The sequence below is a fragment of the Neolamprologus brichardi genome, chromosome 15 (assembly GCF_056152115.1).
Source record: "Neolamprologus brichardi isolate AB-2024 chromosome 15, ASM5615211v1, whole genome shotgun sequence".
In the NCBI taxonomy this organism is placed as follows: domain Eukaryota; kingdom Metazoa; phylum Chordata; class Actinopteri; order Cichliformes; family Cichlidae; genus Neolamprologus; species Neolamprologus brichardi.
The window spans coordinates 18,745,816-18,765,793 of record NC_142118.1 but is presented as its reverse complement, the minus strand read 5'-3'; the positions used below and the strand labels follow the sequence as shown (position 1 = coordinate 18,765,793).

General features: G+C 39.6%; 1 protein-coding gene across 2 annotated transcripts in view; it reads left to right on the top strand.

The window, feature by feature from the left end:
* trim67 (tripartite motif containing 67) overlaps positions 1 to 19,978 on the top strand; it is a 55,325-nt gene that overhangs the window by 3,688 nt on the left and 31,659 nt on the right. For both annotated transcript variants that reach the window (XM_035914297.2, XM_006805666.3), the window contains exon 2: positions 19,334 to 19,429. In XM_035914297.2, the coding sequence (XP_035770190.1) occupies positions 19,334 to 19,429 (96 nt within the window). The remainder of the gene's footprint in view (positions 1 to 19,333; positions 19,430 to 19,978) is intronic.

Below are 19,978 nucleotides of genomic sequence, written 5' to 3'. Positions count from 1 at the left end.
AGTGGAGGTTTTATCATATTTCTTTATGAACGTGTTAAACTGATTCTAATCCAAACAACTGATGCAGTTAGACAGTAAACCAAATTTGTTTTCTGCATGTAAATCTAAAGTTTTGAAACTTAAGAAAAAAAAAAAATAGACAATTTTGGACTTTTGCATCACATTTTCCTCCTAGACATTAGGGTCAGAATGTGATTCAAACAGATTATGTTTGCAATAATTCAGAACTTCTTGTTAGTGAAAAATGCAATGGAGGACATTGAACTTGGCTTGTATTAATTTGGATAGTCGTCTTCATCTTATGTGAGTAAAACTTTCATTCATTCTACAATCAGAAGGGACACGGTTTGGCTAAAAACCTGCAACACTGTTCCTTATCCAAATTCATCCCTGCCTGCCAATAAAAGGAGAAACAAACCCACCTGCTGGTTTCATTAATGGATGATTAAACTGATTTATGATTATTTCATTACCTAATGACATTTTTCATTAATTTTAAAATCCAGGGTTGAGGTCGAGGCTCATTCCTCTCGGGCTACGCGGTGACGTGACTTTGTAAACTCTAAACAATGGTGCTGTCCGTTATAGTTCATGTATCGTCATTATTTTTTTAATTGTTTTTGAAGAAATGTTGGATTTGTCAGTACGTGAGGCAAAATTTTTGGTCTTATAGTTATCACCATTATGATAATTATCATTATGGTTAAAAAAAGGCCTCAGGGTCTGTAAGTAAAGGAGTTTTAATAAAATGTTTTAGCAACTTTTAAAGGCCCATAATGGGTTGAATGTTTATCCAGCCCATGTCTCCTTTTAGATTTCGGCTTGCTTTCTGTTAGTAATAGAACATTTCATCCTCACACTCCGATTTCATTTGTGTAAACTAAAAGCCATTTTTGCCTCTCTCCTGCTAAGTGGGTCATTGGGACTAATCTCTCAGTCTGCCTCTTGTGTTTTTTGTGTGATTGGAAGCCTCCAGACATTCCATTCATCATTTATCCACCACACATCTCTTCGCCTCTTCTTGGCTTTCACTCATCTCTCACCTTCTCCTGTATCCCTCACTTATTTACACTCTCCCCTCCCCCTCATTTACCTTCCCCTACCTCGTCTCGTCCTTCCTCCATCTTTCTCTCTATCATCCTGTCCCATAAATGAACCGTGAAAATCCCATCAGACTACGGGAGTGAGAGGGGGTGTTGATAAGTGACGAGCGGCGTATGAATAAGAGATGGCCACCACTTAGTTAATACGGTGTCCTTCACGTTGAAGGAGATCGATGACTGGCTGTCGTCCTCTCTCTCGGTCCACACGTGAGCAGGGAACAAGCAGCGTCTTGTGCGTCTTTGTTGCAGACCTGAAATGGCTGTTGAGTGTTGAAGTGTCGCTCAGTGAGGTCAGTACCGTAGAGTGGGCTTTTGTTGTGGCATAATTTCTCCTCCTCATATGTTTTGTTTTGTGGGCGTATCTTGATCTGGTTGCCATCCTGCTTCCTACCATCCTTCATCTCTTTCTCTTTCCGGTCTTCTTCTTATTCACATGGTTTCTCTTTCTGTGCACCATAAGGACAGTGGGCGTTATGAAAAAAAAAGAGAGCTTTCGTGAGGAAATTAGCCGTCTGTTGTAGACAAATTGATCGATTAACCGAAGTGTCGTGCTTTGCATGTAAGTCTGTCTGCAGTGGCTTACATGATATTGAACAAAAAACAACTGAGACGATCATGCAACCAATTTTGTATTTAAATTTAAAAGCTGAATATTAAACGTATTATAAATGTATTATATAATAATGTGGGCAGCACAGTGGCATGGTGGTGCGGTGGTTCCCACTATTGCCTCACAGCAAGAAGGTCCTGAGTTCAATTCCACCAGCAGGCTTGGGTCTTTCTGTGTGGAGATTGCATGTTCTCCCCGTGTTTGCGTGGGTTCTCCCCGGGTAATCTGGCTTCCTCCCACAGTCCAAAGATATGCACTTAGTGGGCATAAGTTAATTGAAAAATCTAAATTGCCCATAGGTGTGAACGGTTGTCTGTCCCTGTATGTTAGTGGTGTACCCCGCCTCTCGCCCTATGACAGCTGGGATAGGCTCCAGCACCCCCCGTGACCCTGAAAAGGATAAGTGGAAGCTAATGGATGGACTGATATATAATAATGCACTGATCTTTTAGAAACTAATCATAAACCACTAATAATAGCAAGTTTTGAGTTGTTCAATGGGATCTGTGATTTACCTTCTAGAGCAGTGCTAACCATCCAACATGGAAGGAACGTTTCCTGGAATGATAAGTCTCGATTTCTGCTGCAGCATTTGAATAGTATGGTCAGAATTTGGTGTGAACAGCATGAAAGCAATCCATCCTGAATCCATCTTACCTTGTATCAGTGGTTCAGGATGGTGCAGGTGGTGCAGTGGTGTGAGGGATATTTTCTTGGCACAATTTGGGCCCCTAAGTACCAACTGAACATCGTTTAAACTGCAGAGCTGAGCTGAGCATCTCTGCTAACCATGGTCCAGCACTTTATGGCCACTGCGTGTCCATTTTCTGTTAGCTGCTTCCAGCAGGATAATGCAACATGTCACAAAGGTCAGATCATCTCAAAGTGAAGATGACGGTGAGTTGAACTCAAATAGCCTCCACAGTCACCGGATATATATATATATATTTTTTTTTTTTTTTCTGAACTGCAAATAGAAAAAGTAATTCATTTTCTAAATAAAACTAGTAAACCTAAACTGGTCAGATGATAGGATTGCTTTTTGGATCAATAATCCTGCTCCACTGGGGTTTAAAGACCCCCCTTGCTAGTCCAGTGCAGCCGAAGCTAAATACAAATGGACTGCCTGTCAGTTTATATGTGTCATTTGTAGTTGCACAGATGTGTCTTAGGCAAAAATACAATGAATAGAATAGCTGAAATGATTAAGGTTGGATGGATGAGTTGTAAATTGTGAGTAACTCTATGTCACATGACCAAATTCCTTAGGGGGGTGAACGTTTGGATTTGTGCTTTTTGCTTTAGTATTCATAGCGCAGCTACATTTTTTTTATGTGTTTGCGAGCATATATGCATTTAAAGCTTTCATAAATCCCGCAGTTTATCGTGTAGAGAGGAAGCCAAGAAAAACAATTATTGGATCATGATTGTGTTTGTTGTAAATCAAACAGTAAGTACATCAAGCAGCAGCCTCGGGGGGTGACTATCCCACTGCTACATACTCACACACATATTGACACGCATTCAGAAAGCATAAATATGCATAAGTGAACTTTAGCTGAGGGAATGCAGGGAAGGCACACTGATCCAGTTTCCTCTCATCATTCAAGCAGAAAACACACGCATACACACTCATGCATGCTCATATGTGTGTGTGTGTGTGTATGTGTGGGTTTTTACGCGTAACTGTGACCTAGCTGAGTCCAGTAAAGAGCAGCTCGGGTGCTGGGGTTAATTATATAAAAAATAACAGAAATGCAGGCTTAGTGGTTCTTGTGTTGTGTGGAAGTTTTAGCCTTGCAGTGTTGTCTGGAGATTATTTTATATTTTACAGGGAACAGGGAGCTAAATATTTTTCACTATGATAAAAAAAATCTATGATTTTGTGTCTATTCCACATAATATTCTTTGTAAGGAATAAAAACTGCAGCTGAAACTGCAATTACACTGACTCTGTGTATGTGTATAAGTAATTACAGCAATAATTCTACAAGGTATGATGTTTAATTTTGGCATGTGAGAGTTTAGTAATATGGCAGGTTTTATAGATATTGATGCCATAAAATGATGCGATTTTATATTGTAGCCTTCTTTCAGTAGTTTTAACTGATTTCTCTAATGGCTTCGTTTACAGATACTCCAAAAGTGAATCAGAGAAAAAGCATGTTTGCAGCCTGTATGATTGGTGAATGCTTTTAAACTCACTCACTCGGGTTTTTGTTAAGGCTTAGGGGCATGACTGCGTTGACTGACAGGTGTGCCGAGTCAAGCAGCCGTAAAAACAAAAAACAAACAAACAGGTATCTGCTAAAATTCACCTCAGTTAATTAAAGTCACTGAACTGGATTTCTTGACCACGTTTGTTGTGTTGTCCCCTTTTTGAGTATTTTCAGATACTCCAGACAATCCATGATTATCAGTAAAATCCTAGTATTTTCTTAGTGTGTAACTTGTGCTAATTAGCTGTTAAGTTTTACGTCTGTATAGTTTATGGATGTGGCTAAGCTGCAAGCTCATAGCTTAAGGCTTTATCCTCTCATACAAATCACTCCTGGGTGCAAAAGGGCATTTCAAACACTAAAAGCAATGTAAATTTGCATTAAAGTGAAAGCCAAAAGCTGGCTCAAATATCTCTACAACAACTGTAATATTTCCTCAACTTCAAAGTGATATTTATGTAGCTTTAGCGTAACTTTAAATATCTTCAGGAGGAAAGAAGAGCAAGAGTTTGTGGGGATTCCTACACGATGCATTCATTAAAAGATGCCTCTCAGCATTTATACTGGCTTTATAAGAGATATTACTAATTAGATCTATGTAATTTGCAATCTTGCCAACCTCAGCATTTTGCTAGGTGATTGCTCCAAAGCACAAATCTACAGTATTGTCTTTCCTCAGTTATGGTTGGATATATCCATGTAGAAAGCAGGACACAAGCAGTCTATACAAGCAGGACATGCTTGTATAGACTTAACATTCGGATAAATTGCCCATGTTAGTGCATGCTCTCCATGTGCAGAAAGGTTAGATATAATCATTTAGTAGAGACAGGGTTGCAAAGAGTTGGATTTACACTGTAAATCATATTGTTTGCTTTTCAGTGCTTGATTGTTGCTTCACAGCATTCCCAGCTTATCAGCTGCAGTCTGGACAGTCTGCCATCTTTTACTGTCTTTTAGAAATTAAAAAAAAAAAAAAAGACTGTATGGATTAGTGTGTCTGTCAGGTACTTAAACAAAATGGTATTTTGCTTGTCTGCCTCATCTGTAGCTGCATTTTCTTTCTTGTGTGGGCTTGCTTCTTTCTCTATGCTGGCAAGGAAGTTCTTATCACAATAACTTCATTGTTCTTGAGATGTTAAGATGTCTTCTTCAATGCACAGGGAGTCTCTTGGAAAATATCAGTGTAATTGATGTGGGCTCTTTATGTACAACTGAGATTTCATTGCTCCCTTGGCATTGTGAGCAGTTAAAAACATCTGCCTCCCCTTACAGTTCACTGGATTTTTATTTTAAATGGCATACTACTGGGACTTGTTTAAAACTTTTTAGATATCAAGTGTGAAGCTTTAGAAGGTGAAACAGTATTCTGTCATTGTTTAGTCAGTTATACTGTTTGCAATTATGCTGCTTTACATTTTTAAGATTATGTTTTTGCACTGCATTTATTTCATTAAAATGTATGTTTCTGTCATCATCTGCTGAATATGTCAGAAAAAAAAAAGTTCGGTCTTAAGTTGTTGTTATTGTTTACAGCCCAATTTTATCAAACCGCTGCCTTCACACACATGGATTTAAACCTTTAGCTTTTTAAATCGTATTAAAAATAGAAAAGCTGTTCTCAACACATTGTTCACCAAAACGCTTTTCAGTGATTGCAACTTCCATTTTTAAGGTTAAAAAAAGAATAAGTGCTGGCTGATTCATGAACAAACGACTGTTTTTAAGTAGCAGTTGATGAGAACAGAATCTGTTCTCTCAAGCATCTGACATTCATGTTCATAAATTAAAATGTTTTAGTGTTTGACAGTCTGAGTGGCCCAGGGGAAGAAGCTGTTAGTGAGTCTGGAGGTGTGGGACCTGATTGACCTGCGGCGCCGAGCAGAGGCGGGTCAAACGGTGGTGGACGGGTCCGAGGGGTCACCTGAGATGTCCCTGGTTTTCCTGAGACAGTGGACAGGAACTGTTCTCAGTTGTGCCCCCAGGCAGTAGGAGAAAGGCTCTCCACTGAGGAGAAGTTGAATGCCAGCAGCAGCTTCTGATCCAGGATCCTGGACCTCTTTACCAGGATGTTGGTGTTGTGGGTCCTGGTGAGACTGGTGGAGATGTGGGTGCTCAGAAACCTGAAGGTGGAGACAGATTCTACCCTGTCTCCATTTGTGATGAGAAGAGAGTGGACCAGTCTGCGCCTCCTCAAATCTTTCTTTTGTTATAACGATGTTAAGCTTCAGGTTCAGGTAACGTACAGTAGGCAGCTAAAAAGAGTAGGTGGGGAAACAGTTGCACAGTAACCTTAATCAAATGTTTATTCTTTTAGATGATTTTTGATATTGTGGTTTGAGTAATAAAGTCTACAAATCTAAACTCTAGATCAAGTCCTTCCACTTGGCAGTCATGTTAGTTATACATACATTCAGCCAGTAGAAGTCTCTATCTAAGTGAAATGGAAGAGAGTCATAACACTTGTATAACGTTGCATTACCCTGACTGCATTAATGAAGGGTACTAACATGATGAACATCTCTGCAGGTTTTATTAACCCCTTATCACTCAAGTACAGGCCACCTGGACTTATTTAGTGAATTGGATACAAAATTAAACATTAGAACAAACACATTGTTTGCTAGACTTACTGTCATATTTTCCTGCAAAGTGAAGAAAGTATGGACAGTGCCAGTGTGATGGGGGAAGTTTGAAAGATTTCCAAAAACCAGAATTTACGACACATCAAAAGAAATAAAAAATGTCAGCAGAAACATAAAAAAAAAATGAAAGTGGAACATTTTTCACTTCTATTGCTAATTCCTGACCAAGGGGGTGAGATCTGAACCACTGCCAAATGTTTGGTGGTTTGTTTGGCTTCCAGCTGCTGAGCTTATTTTCAGAATGCTTTTTAGACCTTTTTTGCTTTTGTAGTTTTACTTTTTGGCTTTTCTGAGGCTGGTGTTGCATATGCCAACTGTAAGTAAGCGCAAATAGGCACCGGAGATCTTAAAGCTGCCTAAAATTGTACTTTAGTATTACACGGTGTGTAGTGACACAAAAGCAGAGGAGCAGTGGGTGCGTGGCCAACTGCAAATGATGATGTCGATTTATTCTGGTGTAGCAATTCGAAACACCACTGATATCACCATGATTGACAATGCAAACAGTTGGTCTGTGCAACCACAAACACTTTCTCCTCTGGAACATCTGCAATATGTTGTATTACATTGCAGGTCTGCTGCATCATCCATAAATCAGCATAATATCTGAGAATATAACTGACTCGTGTTTGTGTCGGTGGGAGTTTGTGATGACCCTCGCATCTGGAAACCTCATCAGTGCCTGGTTTAATATTGAGAAGCTTCAGACCGAATAACTTCAGAATTGTGACACAGTTCAGAAATGAGTCACTAGGAAAGAATAAAAGCATATTGTGTTGTTGCATTTATATGTGTTATTACAGATTATCTATGTGCATCAATCATTAACATTCACAAGCAGATTTTAAAAGCATCTCCAGTTTATACCCGTTTATCCTCCTCTCATCAGAATTCTCAGTTACTCTCATGTTACATCATTTAATAACTGGCAGTAAACACTTTATCTCGCTTGTTTTCCGTCTGCCAGGATGCTGACAAAACATTTTGACAAGCACGTCGCTGTCAGAGATGCCGGCTGCCTGTTTATTGTAACATATGTCGTATTTTGTGGGGCTTTTCACCCTCTGCATTTATAGTTGTACTGCGCTTACTGAATGTTTGCAAGATCTTAAAAGCAAGCATATTATACACCACTCATAAAAACTGTAGGGATTAGTATGAGAGTGCACACTATATCTCTTATAATGATACAGTTGGAGGACATTTGAGCTATAACAGAGTTTCAATTTCAGTTACCTCTCTGATGCACTATTCATTTATAAGTGAGAGCCCATAGAGGGGAGACTCTTTTTGCCATGACTTATGCCAACAGAGAAAGGACGTTATCACATTTTGTTAAACTAATATCTAATAAATTTCCTTTTTAGTGCTGATGACTTCTTAGAAAAAATGCTTCAAACCTAAACTAAAATAAAATGATACAAGAAGCCCTAAATTTTCTAAATGAGGTAGAGATTCAGTAGGTAATTTCATTAAACATCTAAGCTAAAATAAAGTTTAAAAAATGTGTATTGATTTTAAGGATGATGCTAGGTGTTAAACCTGTTAGTCCTCGGTGTAAGAAAAAGCTGCTAATCTCACACGCTGCCACTTTACAAAATGACAGAGCTTTTCTTAATGTGACACTGAGTGTCTAATGTTTAACACACCTTATAAATCTGAATCAGTGTCTCAGGCTCAGTTGCAAGAGTTTAGTTTAGGCAGCAGAAAGAATTGCTTTCTTCTGTTGGAGATGCTGATGAGGTAATTCAATGAAAGTGAGCACAGATCTGTGCCGACTGGCCGTGTCTGACTAACCTCATTCGCGATGGCAGCTCGCCGACCATGACAGGTCAGATCTGCTTGTCTCTTACCTCAGGCTCAACAGCACTAACACACACATACACACACACTTGTAGTACAGTACATATCAGGACATTGCAGTGATTTATAGTAACGCCTAAAATGATAAGTTTAGCTTTACCCAGAGAACCATTTGAAGAGGAATCTCAATAAAACCTACTATTCATTTATCAGAATCTTTATCTTCTTTGCACCGTGTTTCTGTCCATATCTGTTCAGTGTAATTTTACATTTAAACATGTCAAGTCTGCCTGAGTTAACCTTGATGGATTCTTAACTTATAGAGCTGGCACGTTTTAAAATGAGCATGTAGATAAATCTGGTGGAAAACATTTTTCATTTTGATGGAACTCAAAGCGTTGACATTTATTTATTTAGTTAATGCTAAGATTATCAAAAAAAGCTAAAATGACTGCAGTTATAATATTCCCAGGCAATATCTCCCAAATCCTAAGATATTACTTGAGTGCAAAGCTTTAGGAGGATATAAGATGTTTAACCTAATCTGTAACTCTAAAACCTGGTCTGAAATAAACAGTTAACATCATGGGGACTGCGTGTTTGTCCCTTTCGTGCGAGCTCAGTCCCAATAATATGACTATGTGAGAAGATTTCTGTCCCAACAATGTCACGAGGACAAAGTCCGCACACAAACCACGGCACAGTAACTTAGGGCTGTGCTGCAGGACTTGTACAATAAATGTAGGTTAATGCACACTTTACAACACATCCTCTCCTTTGGCCTTAACACAGCAGGCACAGTGTGTGTGTGTGTGTGTGTGTGTGTGCAAGCATGTGTGAGAGGAAAATCTATTTTTGGTATCAGAGCGAGTGCTGATGCCAGACTTCTGAGGAAAGTGGGGACATCCTATAGTAGAACAATGAGCATTGTTACCATGGTTACAAGTGTATGTTCATTCATTAAGACATGCTATAAATTAGACAGAGATTTTATGCCCATAGAAGAGTCTTATCTGTGTACACCAGCATGTATGCATCCATTTGCATGATTCTTCTGTAGCAGAGAGTGTTCACACACAAAACTGTACAGTACATCCCATGATGATCCTTAATAGAGTTATTATCCCCAACAAACTTAATTTCCACCCATTTTACAAAAATTACGCCCTTTGCAATCTACCTACCCTTTGCATTTATTAATATGGAATATGGCCTGATCAATAATTGATAACAGGGGCCCTTCTTTGCACTGCACCATTTTTATTGGCTCTGTACTCTTTCCTCAGAAGCTAACCCCCATGAGGAAAACTCAGGGTGATGAAACAAAGCCAGTAGTACTGGCTGTAGCCACTGATCCCTGATGTGGTTCATCAGAGACCTCTGGGGAGGACTCCATTTCTCTGGGGAGTGTGGTGCTGTGGTTGGGTGGCAAACAGAGAGGTTTCATGATGGACTGAAAGCAGAAGTGGATAAAGAAAAGTGTGAAGTGGAAGATAACCTTGAGCCTTTCACTGACATATACATCATGTATTCTATGTTTAGAAAGAACAGGCAGACTCTGTGAAAAGGTTGTGAATATGTAATAGGAGCTGACTGACTGAGATGAATCAGGCTGTTCTAGACCACATTTACTGAACCTTGAATATTTATGTTTCGAACATAGATGATTAAAAGCCCTCATCTAGCAGTTTAAACAGTAGTTTCTGCTCTGCACAGAGCACATCTGCTGCACTGCGCTTGCTCAGCAGCTATTGCACAGCTGCGACACATTTGTATAACAGCCCTCACTCAACCACTTTGATCTAAATTACCGTAAATGCATTAGGTACATAATTAACTTCTGTTGAACCACAGTGAACAGTGACTGGTGCATGAACATGTAAACATCGAGTGCAGTTATATGTTGTTTACTGTCTGTGCTGGCAGCAATCAACAGCTTTAGGCTTCCCTCGGTACAATAACATATTTAAATGACACTCAGCTGAAACTCATCTGACCATTTTGCAGTGTCAGATGTCAGTGTCAGAACTTGAGCATGCCATCAGTACGCATGAACACATCTAATATGTTCAGTTTTCCGTAAATGTAGAAAGCATTGTTAGTTTCAATAATACATTTTGTTTAATTTTTCAGCAGCACAAATACAATTCTTACATACCATAAGAAACTAAACAAACATAAAGCACATCTTTAGTAATTGTCTTTCCTTACATTTAGATGTTTTTTTTGTCCAGGCTAAAGCTTACCGTGCCTTTGACATTTAGTGTTTGGCTCATGCTTGAAGTGTTGATGTATAGCAGCAGCTGTGTAGCTGTTTACTGTAGAGTATTAGCCTTTAAATGGCAGTGTAGTAGAGCAGGAGAGGATTGGGAGGCTGGGTGATAGTGGGTGAGAGTAAGAAGGGGAGAAAAGAGATTGGTTTTGACCTCCACCAGATGTGAGCTACTAATACTGCAACACAACTGGGTGACGAGTCTAAGGGAATGGTAGATTTATTGTTCAGCTGTAGCAGAGGTCTTTACACCACCAAACTGTGTGTGAAGGGTTAATGGAAATTGCTTGGCAACGCAGTTATTCAAATTAAAATGTGGATTTGCAAATAAGAATTTTTCGGCTGCTGTTTAATACTGTATTGGTTTATGTGGTAGCAACAGTAAATGAATGTAGTTGTAACTGCCGCTCATGTCTACATATATCTACATACATATTCAATATCTTTCTTGCCACCAATTGCATGTGTGTTGTACAGTTTCCTAAATGTTTTGCAAACTTTAAATGGTAGATTGCATGTACCACTTGTGGACACTCTCGCTTTTATTGTTTTTACTGGTAGCATGCTGAAGCATGACAGACCCCAGTTGGAACGTGCACCTTACAAGACTCCTAAACGCCTGCTGGTCAACGTCGCATGTACCCAATGATTGGAAAAAAGGCGTCATCATCAAACTTCCAAAGAAAGGCGATTTGGATGACTGTAACAACTGGCAGGGCATCACGCTGCTGTCGGTACCTGGGAAAGTGCTTTGCCTCGTTCTTTTGAATCGGCTACAACGTGCAGCGGACGAACGATTGCGAGAAGAGCAGGTTGGCTTTCAGAGTGGCCGGTCGTGTGTCGAGCAAATCTTCACCCTCCGCACGATCGTTGAACAAACATTGGAATACCAAAGGAAGATTTCTATTAATTTCATTGACTTCAAGAAGGCTTTTGACAGCGTCCCTCGGCCGACTCTATGGGCTATCGGATGCCACTATGGAGTCCCTCAGCAGGTTGCAGATGCCTTTCGTGGTCTCCAAGTCCCGCTGCTGCGTCCGGATATATGACGGCTGCATGGATTTCTTTGAGATCAATACTGGTGTCCGACCGGGATGCGTACTATCCCCTTTCCTCTTCCTGTTGGTAACTGACTTCATTATGGAAAGTCGGATTAAGAATCAGCGACCAAGGTACTCCGAGTTGGCTACGCATGTGTCCGCATTTCTGTCATGATCAACCAACAACGTGCTGAAGAGGTGGAGAATTTCATATATCTTGGCAGCATCATCTCAATGACGTGATCTGTGACTGAGATGTCGACGTCAGAGTAGGGAAGGCGGCCGGTGTCCTCTGACGTCTCCAACCAATTTGGAACTCGACCTCCCTGAATGTTAGGGTCAAGATCAAACTATTGAACTCTATCGTCATTCCAACTGCACTATACGCTAGTGAAGCCTGGCGTTCAACAAATGCAATTACTCAACGCCTGAACGTGCTTCAACAACGCGGCCTGTAGCGAATCCTGAGAATTTCCTCCCAGGACCGAATAATGAACGAAGAGGTCTTACGAAGAGCAGGCACCCGCCCTTTAGCCGATGTTGTTGCAGAAAGTAGCTTCCACTTTGCGGGCCATATTTTACGTCTACCCCCTTATCGCCCGGCCAAGATTGCCATTACATGGCTCCCATGCACTGGCAAGCGAAAGCAAGGCCGACCAAAGATCACATGGCGTTGAACGTTTATGAAGGATCTGAGAACAGTCGACATCGCCTGGGACGAAGCTCAAGCAGTTGCCACTGACTGACATCGCTGGAGATCGTTAGCTGCCCGATGTACCGCCTGGTGTAGGAGGAACTAAGTGCTAAGTAAGTACTGGTAACATTTGGATGAGAGGGTGGAGTTAGAGGAGCTCTGTTGTAAACAGACAGCCTTCGTGAACAGCTGTTAATATGTTTCAATGTGCAGGAATGCATATGCTTTAAGATAGTTGTATTTAAAAATGCAAAATAACGAGTCAAAAGGTACAGTTAGAGACTCAAATAAGTGCAGGTGATGCTGAACAGCAGCTGCACTCACCAACTGTCACTCAAAGTGGCCATGCTACTATGCTAATGTATAAAAAGTGTTTACAGTGTTTTTAAAGGTGGAAATTAGCATCAGAGCAAAACTGCTTTGTGTAGAAGGCTGTAAAGATGTTTATTTCTGCTAACATGGGAGTCTACAGGGATTCACTTGCTTTTTGGCCCCAAATGGCCACTAGAGGTTTTTTGTCACGTTCTATTTAAACTCATTTTTCAGCAAACATTAACAGTTCCTTCCAACAGTATGTTAGAGGAATGCAAAACAGATTAGTGCTCAAAAGAGGATTGTGAAATAAAAGAAACCAACATTTCTTACTAACTGATAGGTGTAGAAAAGTGTTCTATACGTCATGTGTTGAGGTATTTCCTTTTGGACTGCTTGTTCACACACACAAAAAAGGGGACAACTGGAGCCTGAAGGCAAACAAAATAAAGAGAACTGAGTGTGACAGGAAAATAGCTCCACAGTGAGAAGGGAAAACAAAAAAAGGCAGTTGAGAAGAAAATGGGTAGATCAAGTGTGGTGGTGTGGAAAATCCCGAAGAGAAGAAATGCACTACTGATGGACTTCAAAATAAACGGGTCACAGGAACAGAGAAAGCAACTTCAGCTGATGACAGAAAATACAAAACAAGAGTCAGTGGCGTCAAAATAAAAGCGACAAAATCCACGGCTGGTAGAAGTCTTTGGCGGTAAGATGCAGTATTCTCACGAGCAGCAGTGGCAGAAACATCAAAACTCACTCTGCTGTTAAAGTGCTTCTCCTTCCACTCGTCACAACTTGTAGTTGATTGAAAGACCAATTAATGTGGAACAGCAGAGTTTTTAGCTTGGTGCAGCCATGCAATGAAAGAAAGGTTGGCTTACCTTGTTAAAGGTACTCTTGTTGATGAGAAACCTACATCCCTCTAAAGTTTTCTGCTACCCCTGTGCTTGCTTTAATCCAACTACCTGAAAGTCCGGTGCTCTAAACTGAATTTTACTCTCATAAAAGTGCAATAATGTGGGTGGTTTTTCTGTCAGACAAATATAAAACTACAGAAAAATATTTTTACTCATCCATGTGGTGTAAATGAGTGACACCCGGCACAGAGCAGTGTGTGTGAGCTGTGACGTTCAGAGTGGAGGCGGCTGCTTCTTCTGTAATATATCAGGAACTGGCTCTTGGTTGCAGACAATCTCACCCCGCAGTCTGCCTCCTCCGCTTCACATGGTATCTGTGCAACTTTTTCCTTTCTTTATGCAAGGGATCTCCAAAGACCAGGGCAGTGCATTGACCAGTCCCGATGTTTAATTCAAGATGCAGTGATGCTGTGTTTCTACATGAAAAGAGAAAGCCGGAGACCTCTTTCACTAAATTTTGAGCATAAGATAGCAAAGCTTTTAGTGAAGAGGAGGCGATTTGATTTGTCAGCATGAATTCAGCTGCAGCATGCATAAATGTGTGGTGTTGAGCCACTCAAGGATATACTTTTTATGGACATGAAAACTGTCTAAAGTTTAAAAATGTGGCCCAATATTAGAACCTCTACTGAAGGATTTATGATCATGTGGAAGTGAAAACAGAAATTGAGGAGGATATAAAGGCTTATAAATGCAAATGAGAAGAAATAAAATGGGAGGTGGGGAAGTAAAAGGGGAGGCTCAGGCCCTCCTCTCTCTCTGCTCAATGTCCCATGGGTGTCATTTTGGCAAGGTCATCCCCGTAATCAAGCATTCCCCCGGCTGACAGCCAAATGCATAAGAGCTGCCTATTGTTCTCCTGTGTATTCTCTCAACACTGCAGTCTCTATAGCATTAACAAAATTTAAAAGCATTAAAGAAACAAGCACCACAAACATAATGTCTAATTCAATTCTGGGTTTTTTATTTTATTTTGCATTGGTAGAGATTCAACCAAAGAATGAGGATAAAAACAATCAACACCAGTCTTGTAAACCAGCTTGTGATTATCTCTGTATGTATCTTTACATTCAATCCACTGGGACAAACTGACCTGACTTAACTTCACCAGAGTTTGGATAAATGAAAAACTCTCAAACTTCTTCTGCATTTATCGGCTGTCGCTGCACGTCTACTCGTGAAACTTTCACCTGAGGTCTTTGCAGCTGTGACCAAAGTGTAGATGAGTTTCACTTAGAAAAATCGATCTGGTCACATCTGATAGAAGAAATTTTTGCAGACAGAATAAATCATGCAGTTTCACTTAAAGTTTTAACTGTTAATCACCTGTGCAAGTTTGGTCAAAAGTTACTGTATTTTATAATATTGTCTGTCAAGTTTTTATACCCCTGGATCTGTGTGATTTCAAAGACAGAGAATTTGCTTATATTTCCAAATATGTTGGTGAGCCATTCAAAAGAGATTTCTCTTTAAGGCTGAGCTGCACCGAGGGACTGCACCCATGTCCAGCTTGGATCTGTGAGTCATGCAAAGCTACTATACGCCAGGTATAGCTGGATACGAGGAGAACAAGCCCGTGATACATGATTTATATAAACATATGTGAATGTGAATACTTTGCAAAAGCAAAGTACAAGATTGTCCAGTCACATTTGAGCAGACAGGAAAAGAGGACGTGCTGAAATGCAGTCTCAGAACTAATGGGTATTGCTTTCAAAATTATACACACATATATATATCTACATTTGTAAACAAAGCCTGGCAGCTGAAACAGGAAGTCTTGACCCAGATATCTTGTTTACACAGAAAAACTTGGCTCATGTGTCCCCACATTAGTTGTAGTGGAGCAAATCTACACTCACAGATCCAGGGCTGGATTTTTTTCCCTGTAACATTCAAATATTTTTCCAGTTTTCCACACGTTCTACAGTTACCGGCTGCTTCTTAAGCAGTTCTTCTCCATTTAACATGCCTCTTCTCCTGCATCCTGAGCTGAAACCTCTCTGTAAACCAACACAGCTGCACCACCATGAATGTCACTGCTTTCTCTGAATGTCACAGACTGAATGAATGGTCCTGCATTGCTCCTATAATAAGATAATGAGATAATAGCACTTGTCTCTGAGAGCAGAGCTGAGGGGTGCTGACAGCGAGAAAAAGAAAAATGACATTTCCATTTGGAGGACTCATAAAGGATGAAAAAGGTCAAGAGGAGGAGAACAAAAGAAACAAAAGAGAGAAGAAATTGGATTTCTGGATGTAGAGTCCTTCTCTGAAGGTGTGTTGATCCTTGCTGAGATAAAATCTAATCCTCATCTCTTATTTTTCATTTCCAAAATGAGTTTCTATATTTCTTTTTTGTTCCAAATCTCTTCCCTGAGTCACTAAGTCCTTTTCCTGCAGGGCAAACTTGTCACATTCCAACTCTGTTACACACAGTTTTACTGGAGTCTACTGTTGGTTGATGCATCATGACTGTAGCCAAATTTAGACCAGTGCACTGTGATGACAGAATATTCAGCCTCGGTGGGAAGAGGCGCCTTATAAATATCAGGAAATTGGTTTGTGGGTCTAAGAAAAACACTTCATTTAAACTTTGAAAATTGAAAGCGTCATGTGTCCAGCTGAATTCCTGATAATTTAATAAAACAATAGCTTAGTTAAGTTTAGCAGTTACAAAATTTCTATGTGATATGTTAAACAATAGAAAAAGGAAATCTGTCATTATAAGAGCAAAGAGCAACAACAGAGAGTTGAGAATATAGACAAAAAAAAAACATAGCAGACAGATTCACTACAGTATGTGCTTGTTTACTGTAAAGAAAAAACTCCTAAACAAAGTGTATATGACATGAAATCTAATGAAGGAATAAAGAAGTAAAAGTGGCTTCACTGTTTCACATATTTCCAATGTCTGCATAACACATCGAATATCTGACTGATGCTTTGAGAGGTCAATATGACTGGAAGAGCTCAGTGTAAATGAGCTTCACTTACAATTTACACCCAGGGTTTGTCTGTCAAGGTCTTTTGATAGAGGCCTCAAGCAAGTACTTCTTTTTTCATGAATGAATGCAACAATATGAATTCATTTCTACAGGAACAGTTTTCCATTATCATCACATGTAAAGGCCTTCTCTCCTAAAATGTCATTTATACATTATTCATTAGATCTCTCTGACCTTTGACCACCAATGTACAGAAGGGTATTAATTGTGTTCTTTATTTAGATCTGCTGAAATCTGAACATTTTTCCTATTTGAATTTCTTGAGTTTACAGTACATATCTGCATATCACAACTAGTCTGGAATACAGATCCTAGTTGAATAATCACATTAGAAACCCAAAAGCAGCACAGAAACATCTTGTATCCAGTAACTAAAATGGTCATATGGTTACAGATTACGTGTTTCTGAGTCTGTCCTTTGTGCATGCAGTTTTTTCTGATTCATAGTTGGATTTTTTTGTGACAGCACTCTGCAGAGACCGTAGGAAAGAAATAATACGCTGATGCTATGCAGGATGGATTGATGGATGGCTGGGAGGAGGTGTAAATTTTTATCTTAAAAACAACCTAGTCAACCTGTTTTGTGTGTGTTATATGTGTAGTTGTATATAATTAAGAGTCTCTGTTTCTATTTGATTCATTCTGCCCCGCAGTCTGCTTGTTTTTGATTGATTACTATTGATATATTCATGTCATTTTAAAGACAAAGGAAAATGTTCCTTTTGGTCTGAGCATCCTCAGCATTTTGGGCAGTTTTAAAAGACAAACCTGTGTTTGCAGCTAGAACAATGATTTCTTTATTTATTTTAACTTGTGGCAGTTGTCTGTTTCTGTTTCTGTCTCAGTTCTTTGTTGTTTTTCATGCTGCATTTTTGGCCACATCTTTTCTGGAATACTAACAGAGAAATCTGTGCCTGGCCTGGTACCGTTCCTTCTTTGTGTCTTTCTTCCTTACTGACAAAGCAGGACGGGATACATTCCAGCTCCACATAATTCTTTTAACCCACTAATTTTGGGGATAAGAAAATGAAATGATGAATAAAAAGATATCCACATGTACGGAAAATGGCCGTATCAGCAGAATGTTGACCTGATCAGAAGTGCTGAAGTCAAAGTGAATGAAGAACCAGATGGGACGAATAAGAGGAGGGGATGTGCCAGGACTGCACTCATATGGCACATCCGTCATCCCCTTGTTAGCATCTTGGCATGCAAACACACACACACACACACTTCTACAAACACGCACACACAAGCATTTAGGCCAGACAGCTTGCTGGGCCAGATGGCCTCTTGGTGAGGAGCAACGAGGAGCTTCACAAGAGCATTGGGGTGATTTGTGAACCATAACCTCCACACGTCCCTCCTCCTGACTCCAAGCAGCACGCACACAGCAGAGGGGTGGACGGTGAAAAAGAATTGTATAATTTTACATTACCCATACTCCTACATGATCATTGATTGTGATTTCATGTGGAACTACTGCATAAATTAACCTAAACATATTTTTATTGATGTGAGAAAATCTAAGTGTAGGCATCCAACACCGTAGTCTTACACGTGAACAGTCATAGTAAATAAAAACATCCAAAAAGAGAAATCAGTGGTTGGGTTCAAGGAAGGAAGGAAGCCAAAGAGTTTACATAAATCATATAAATTGAAAGCTGCTGGTTCACCGTATAAACTTAACCGTAGCACTTAAATAATATAGTAATGATGATAGTAAAGACTTGAAGATTTTGTTGTTGTTGGCTTTTCTGTCATATCTGCAGCTGTACTTGAGCTAATCGATTTATTTAAACAGGCAAATTGTCAGTTAAGCAGTTTCTTTGCATGTAATCAGCATACATCATGAGTTAGCAAATACAGCTGTCATTTATGACTGAAAAAATGGCAGTCTACCCCCTTCATATTGCCTTCTAGCTCTCTCACACGTGTGTGTGTGTGTGTGTGTGTATGTGTGTGTGTGCGTGTGTCCATTCATGAGACTACTATCCAGAAAAGGAGTAAGCAGGTGGGACACGTGGGTGCAGCCACAGCAGAGAAGATTCATCACAGCTTGGCGTGTGTGTGTGTGTGTTTAACAGTGTGTATTTTCTTTGTCCTGCTTTTTCTTAGTTACAAACAACTGATAAACATACAAATACTGAACTGGTTCCTGAGTGGTTCCTGGTATATTCCTCAGATTGTATGTTTTTTTATTTTATTATTTTCCTGTTTTTTTTTTTTCCAGCTAATATCCTGATGTGGCAGTTAAACAGCTGGACTGGGTTAAGCAGTCATAGTACCATTAAATAAAAGATGCACTCTTGGAATCCCAAAAAATGAAATTGAGAGCATTTTATAAGTTTATAAAAATGTGAGAATCATCAGAGAAAATATCTGAAAGTGTATTTTTATTTGTTCCAATTGAGTTTTTATTTTTAAAACCCTAAGCTAGCCGTAAGCTAAATAATCATATACATATACTGTCAGCATAGTTACTGTGCAAAAAAATTAGGCAAGGAGCTAAAACAGGACCTGAGAGATGAATCTGAGTGTTCAGTTGATCCATCGACTGATAGAGGAATCTGAATTTGAAATTTTTGGTTAAAATCGTCAGGAGAGAGGTACAGCAGTGAATGTCTATATCCATCAGTAAAAAAGTCACATTTCTTTTAAGGCATCTTAATCGTTCTATATCTTCCTTCTCTGTTTGTCTCTGCAGTGTCAGATTTCCCAGGCGCTGAACGGCGTCTCTGACAAAGCTAAAGATGCCAAGGAGTTCCTGGTTCAACTCAAAAACATGCTTCAGCAGATACAGGTAACAACACACCTTTACATCTAATTTTACATAAAATATGCTGTTAGTAATCCAGTCTGTAAATTTAGGTACAAGTATAGATCAAAGGTTTGTGACAATGGTTTAATAGCAGTTTTCTTCACAAAAAGACACAAAAACCTACCAGCTTCCTTCTAGTATCAACTTCCTAGTACAACGCTAAATGTTTTTTTCATTCAGTAACTGACCATAAGTACTCACAGTGACCAACTGATTGCACAGAGGTTGAGAGAAGAAAATGGCCAGACTTCTTCGAGCTTTGAACAGTAACTCAAATTACTTGTTACAACCAAACTATGCAAAAAGGGATCTCCGAATGCACAACATATGAATCTATACTACCCTGTATCAATGGTTTGTGTTGCTGCTGGTGATCTAATGGTGTGGGAAATATTTTTGCAGCATACTTTGGACCCCTAATTACCCCTTTAAACACCTTTCCCAGAATATTGTTATTGAGCATGTAAGTACCCTTCTGATGGCTGCTTCCAGCAGAATAACGTGGCATGTCACAAAGCTCACATCATCTCA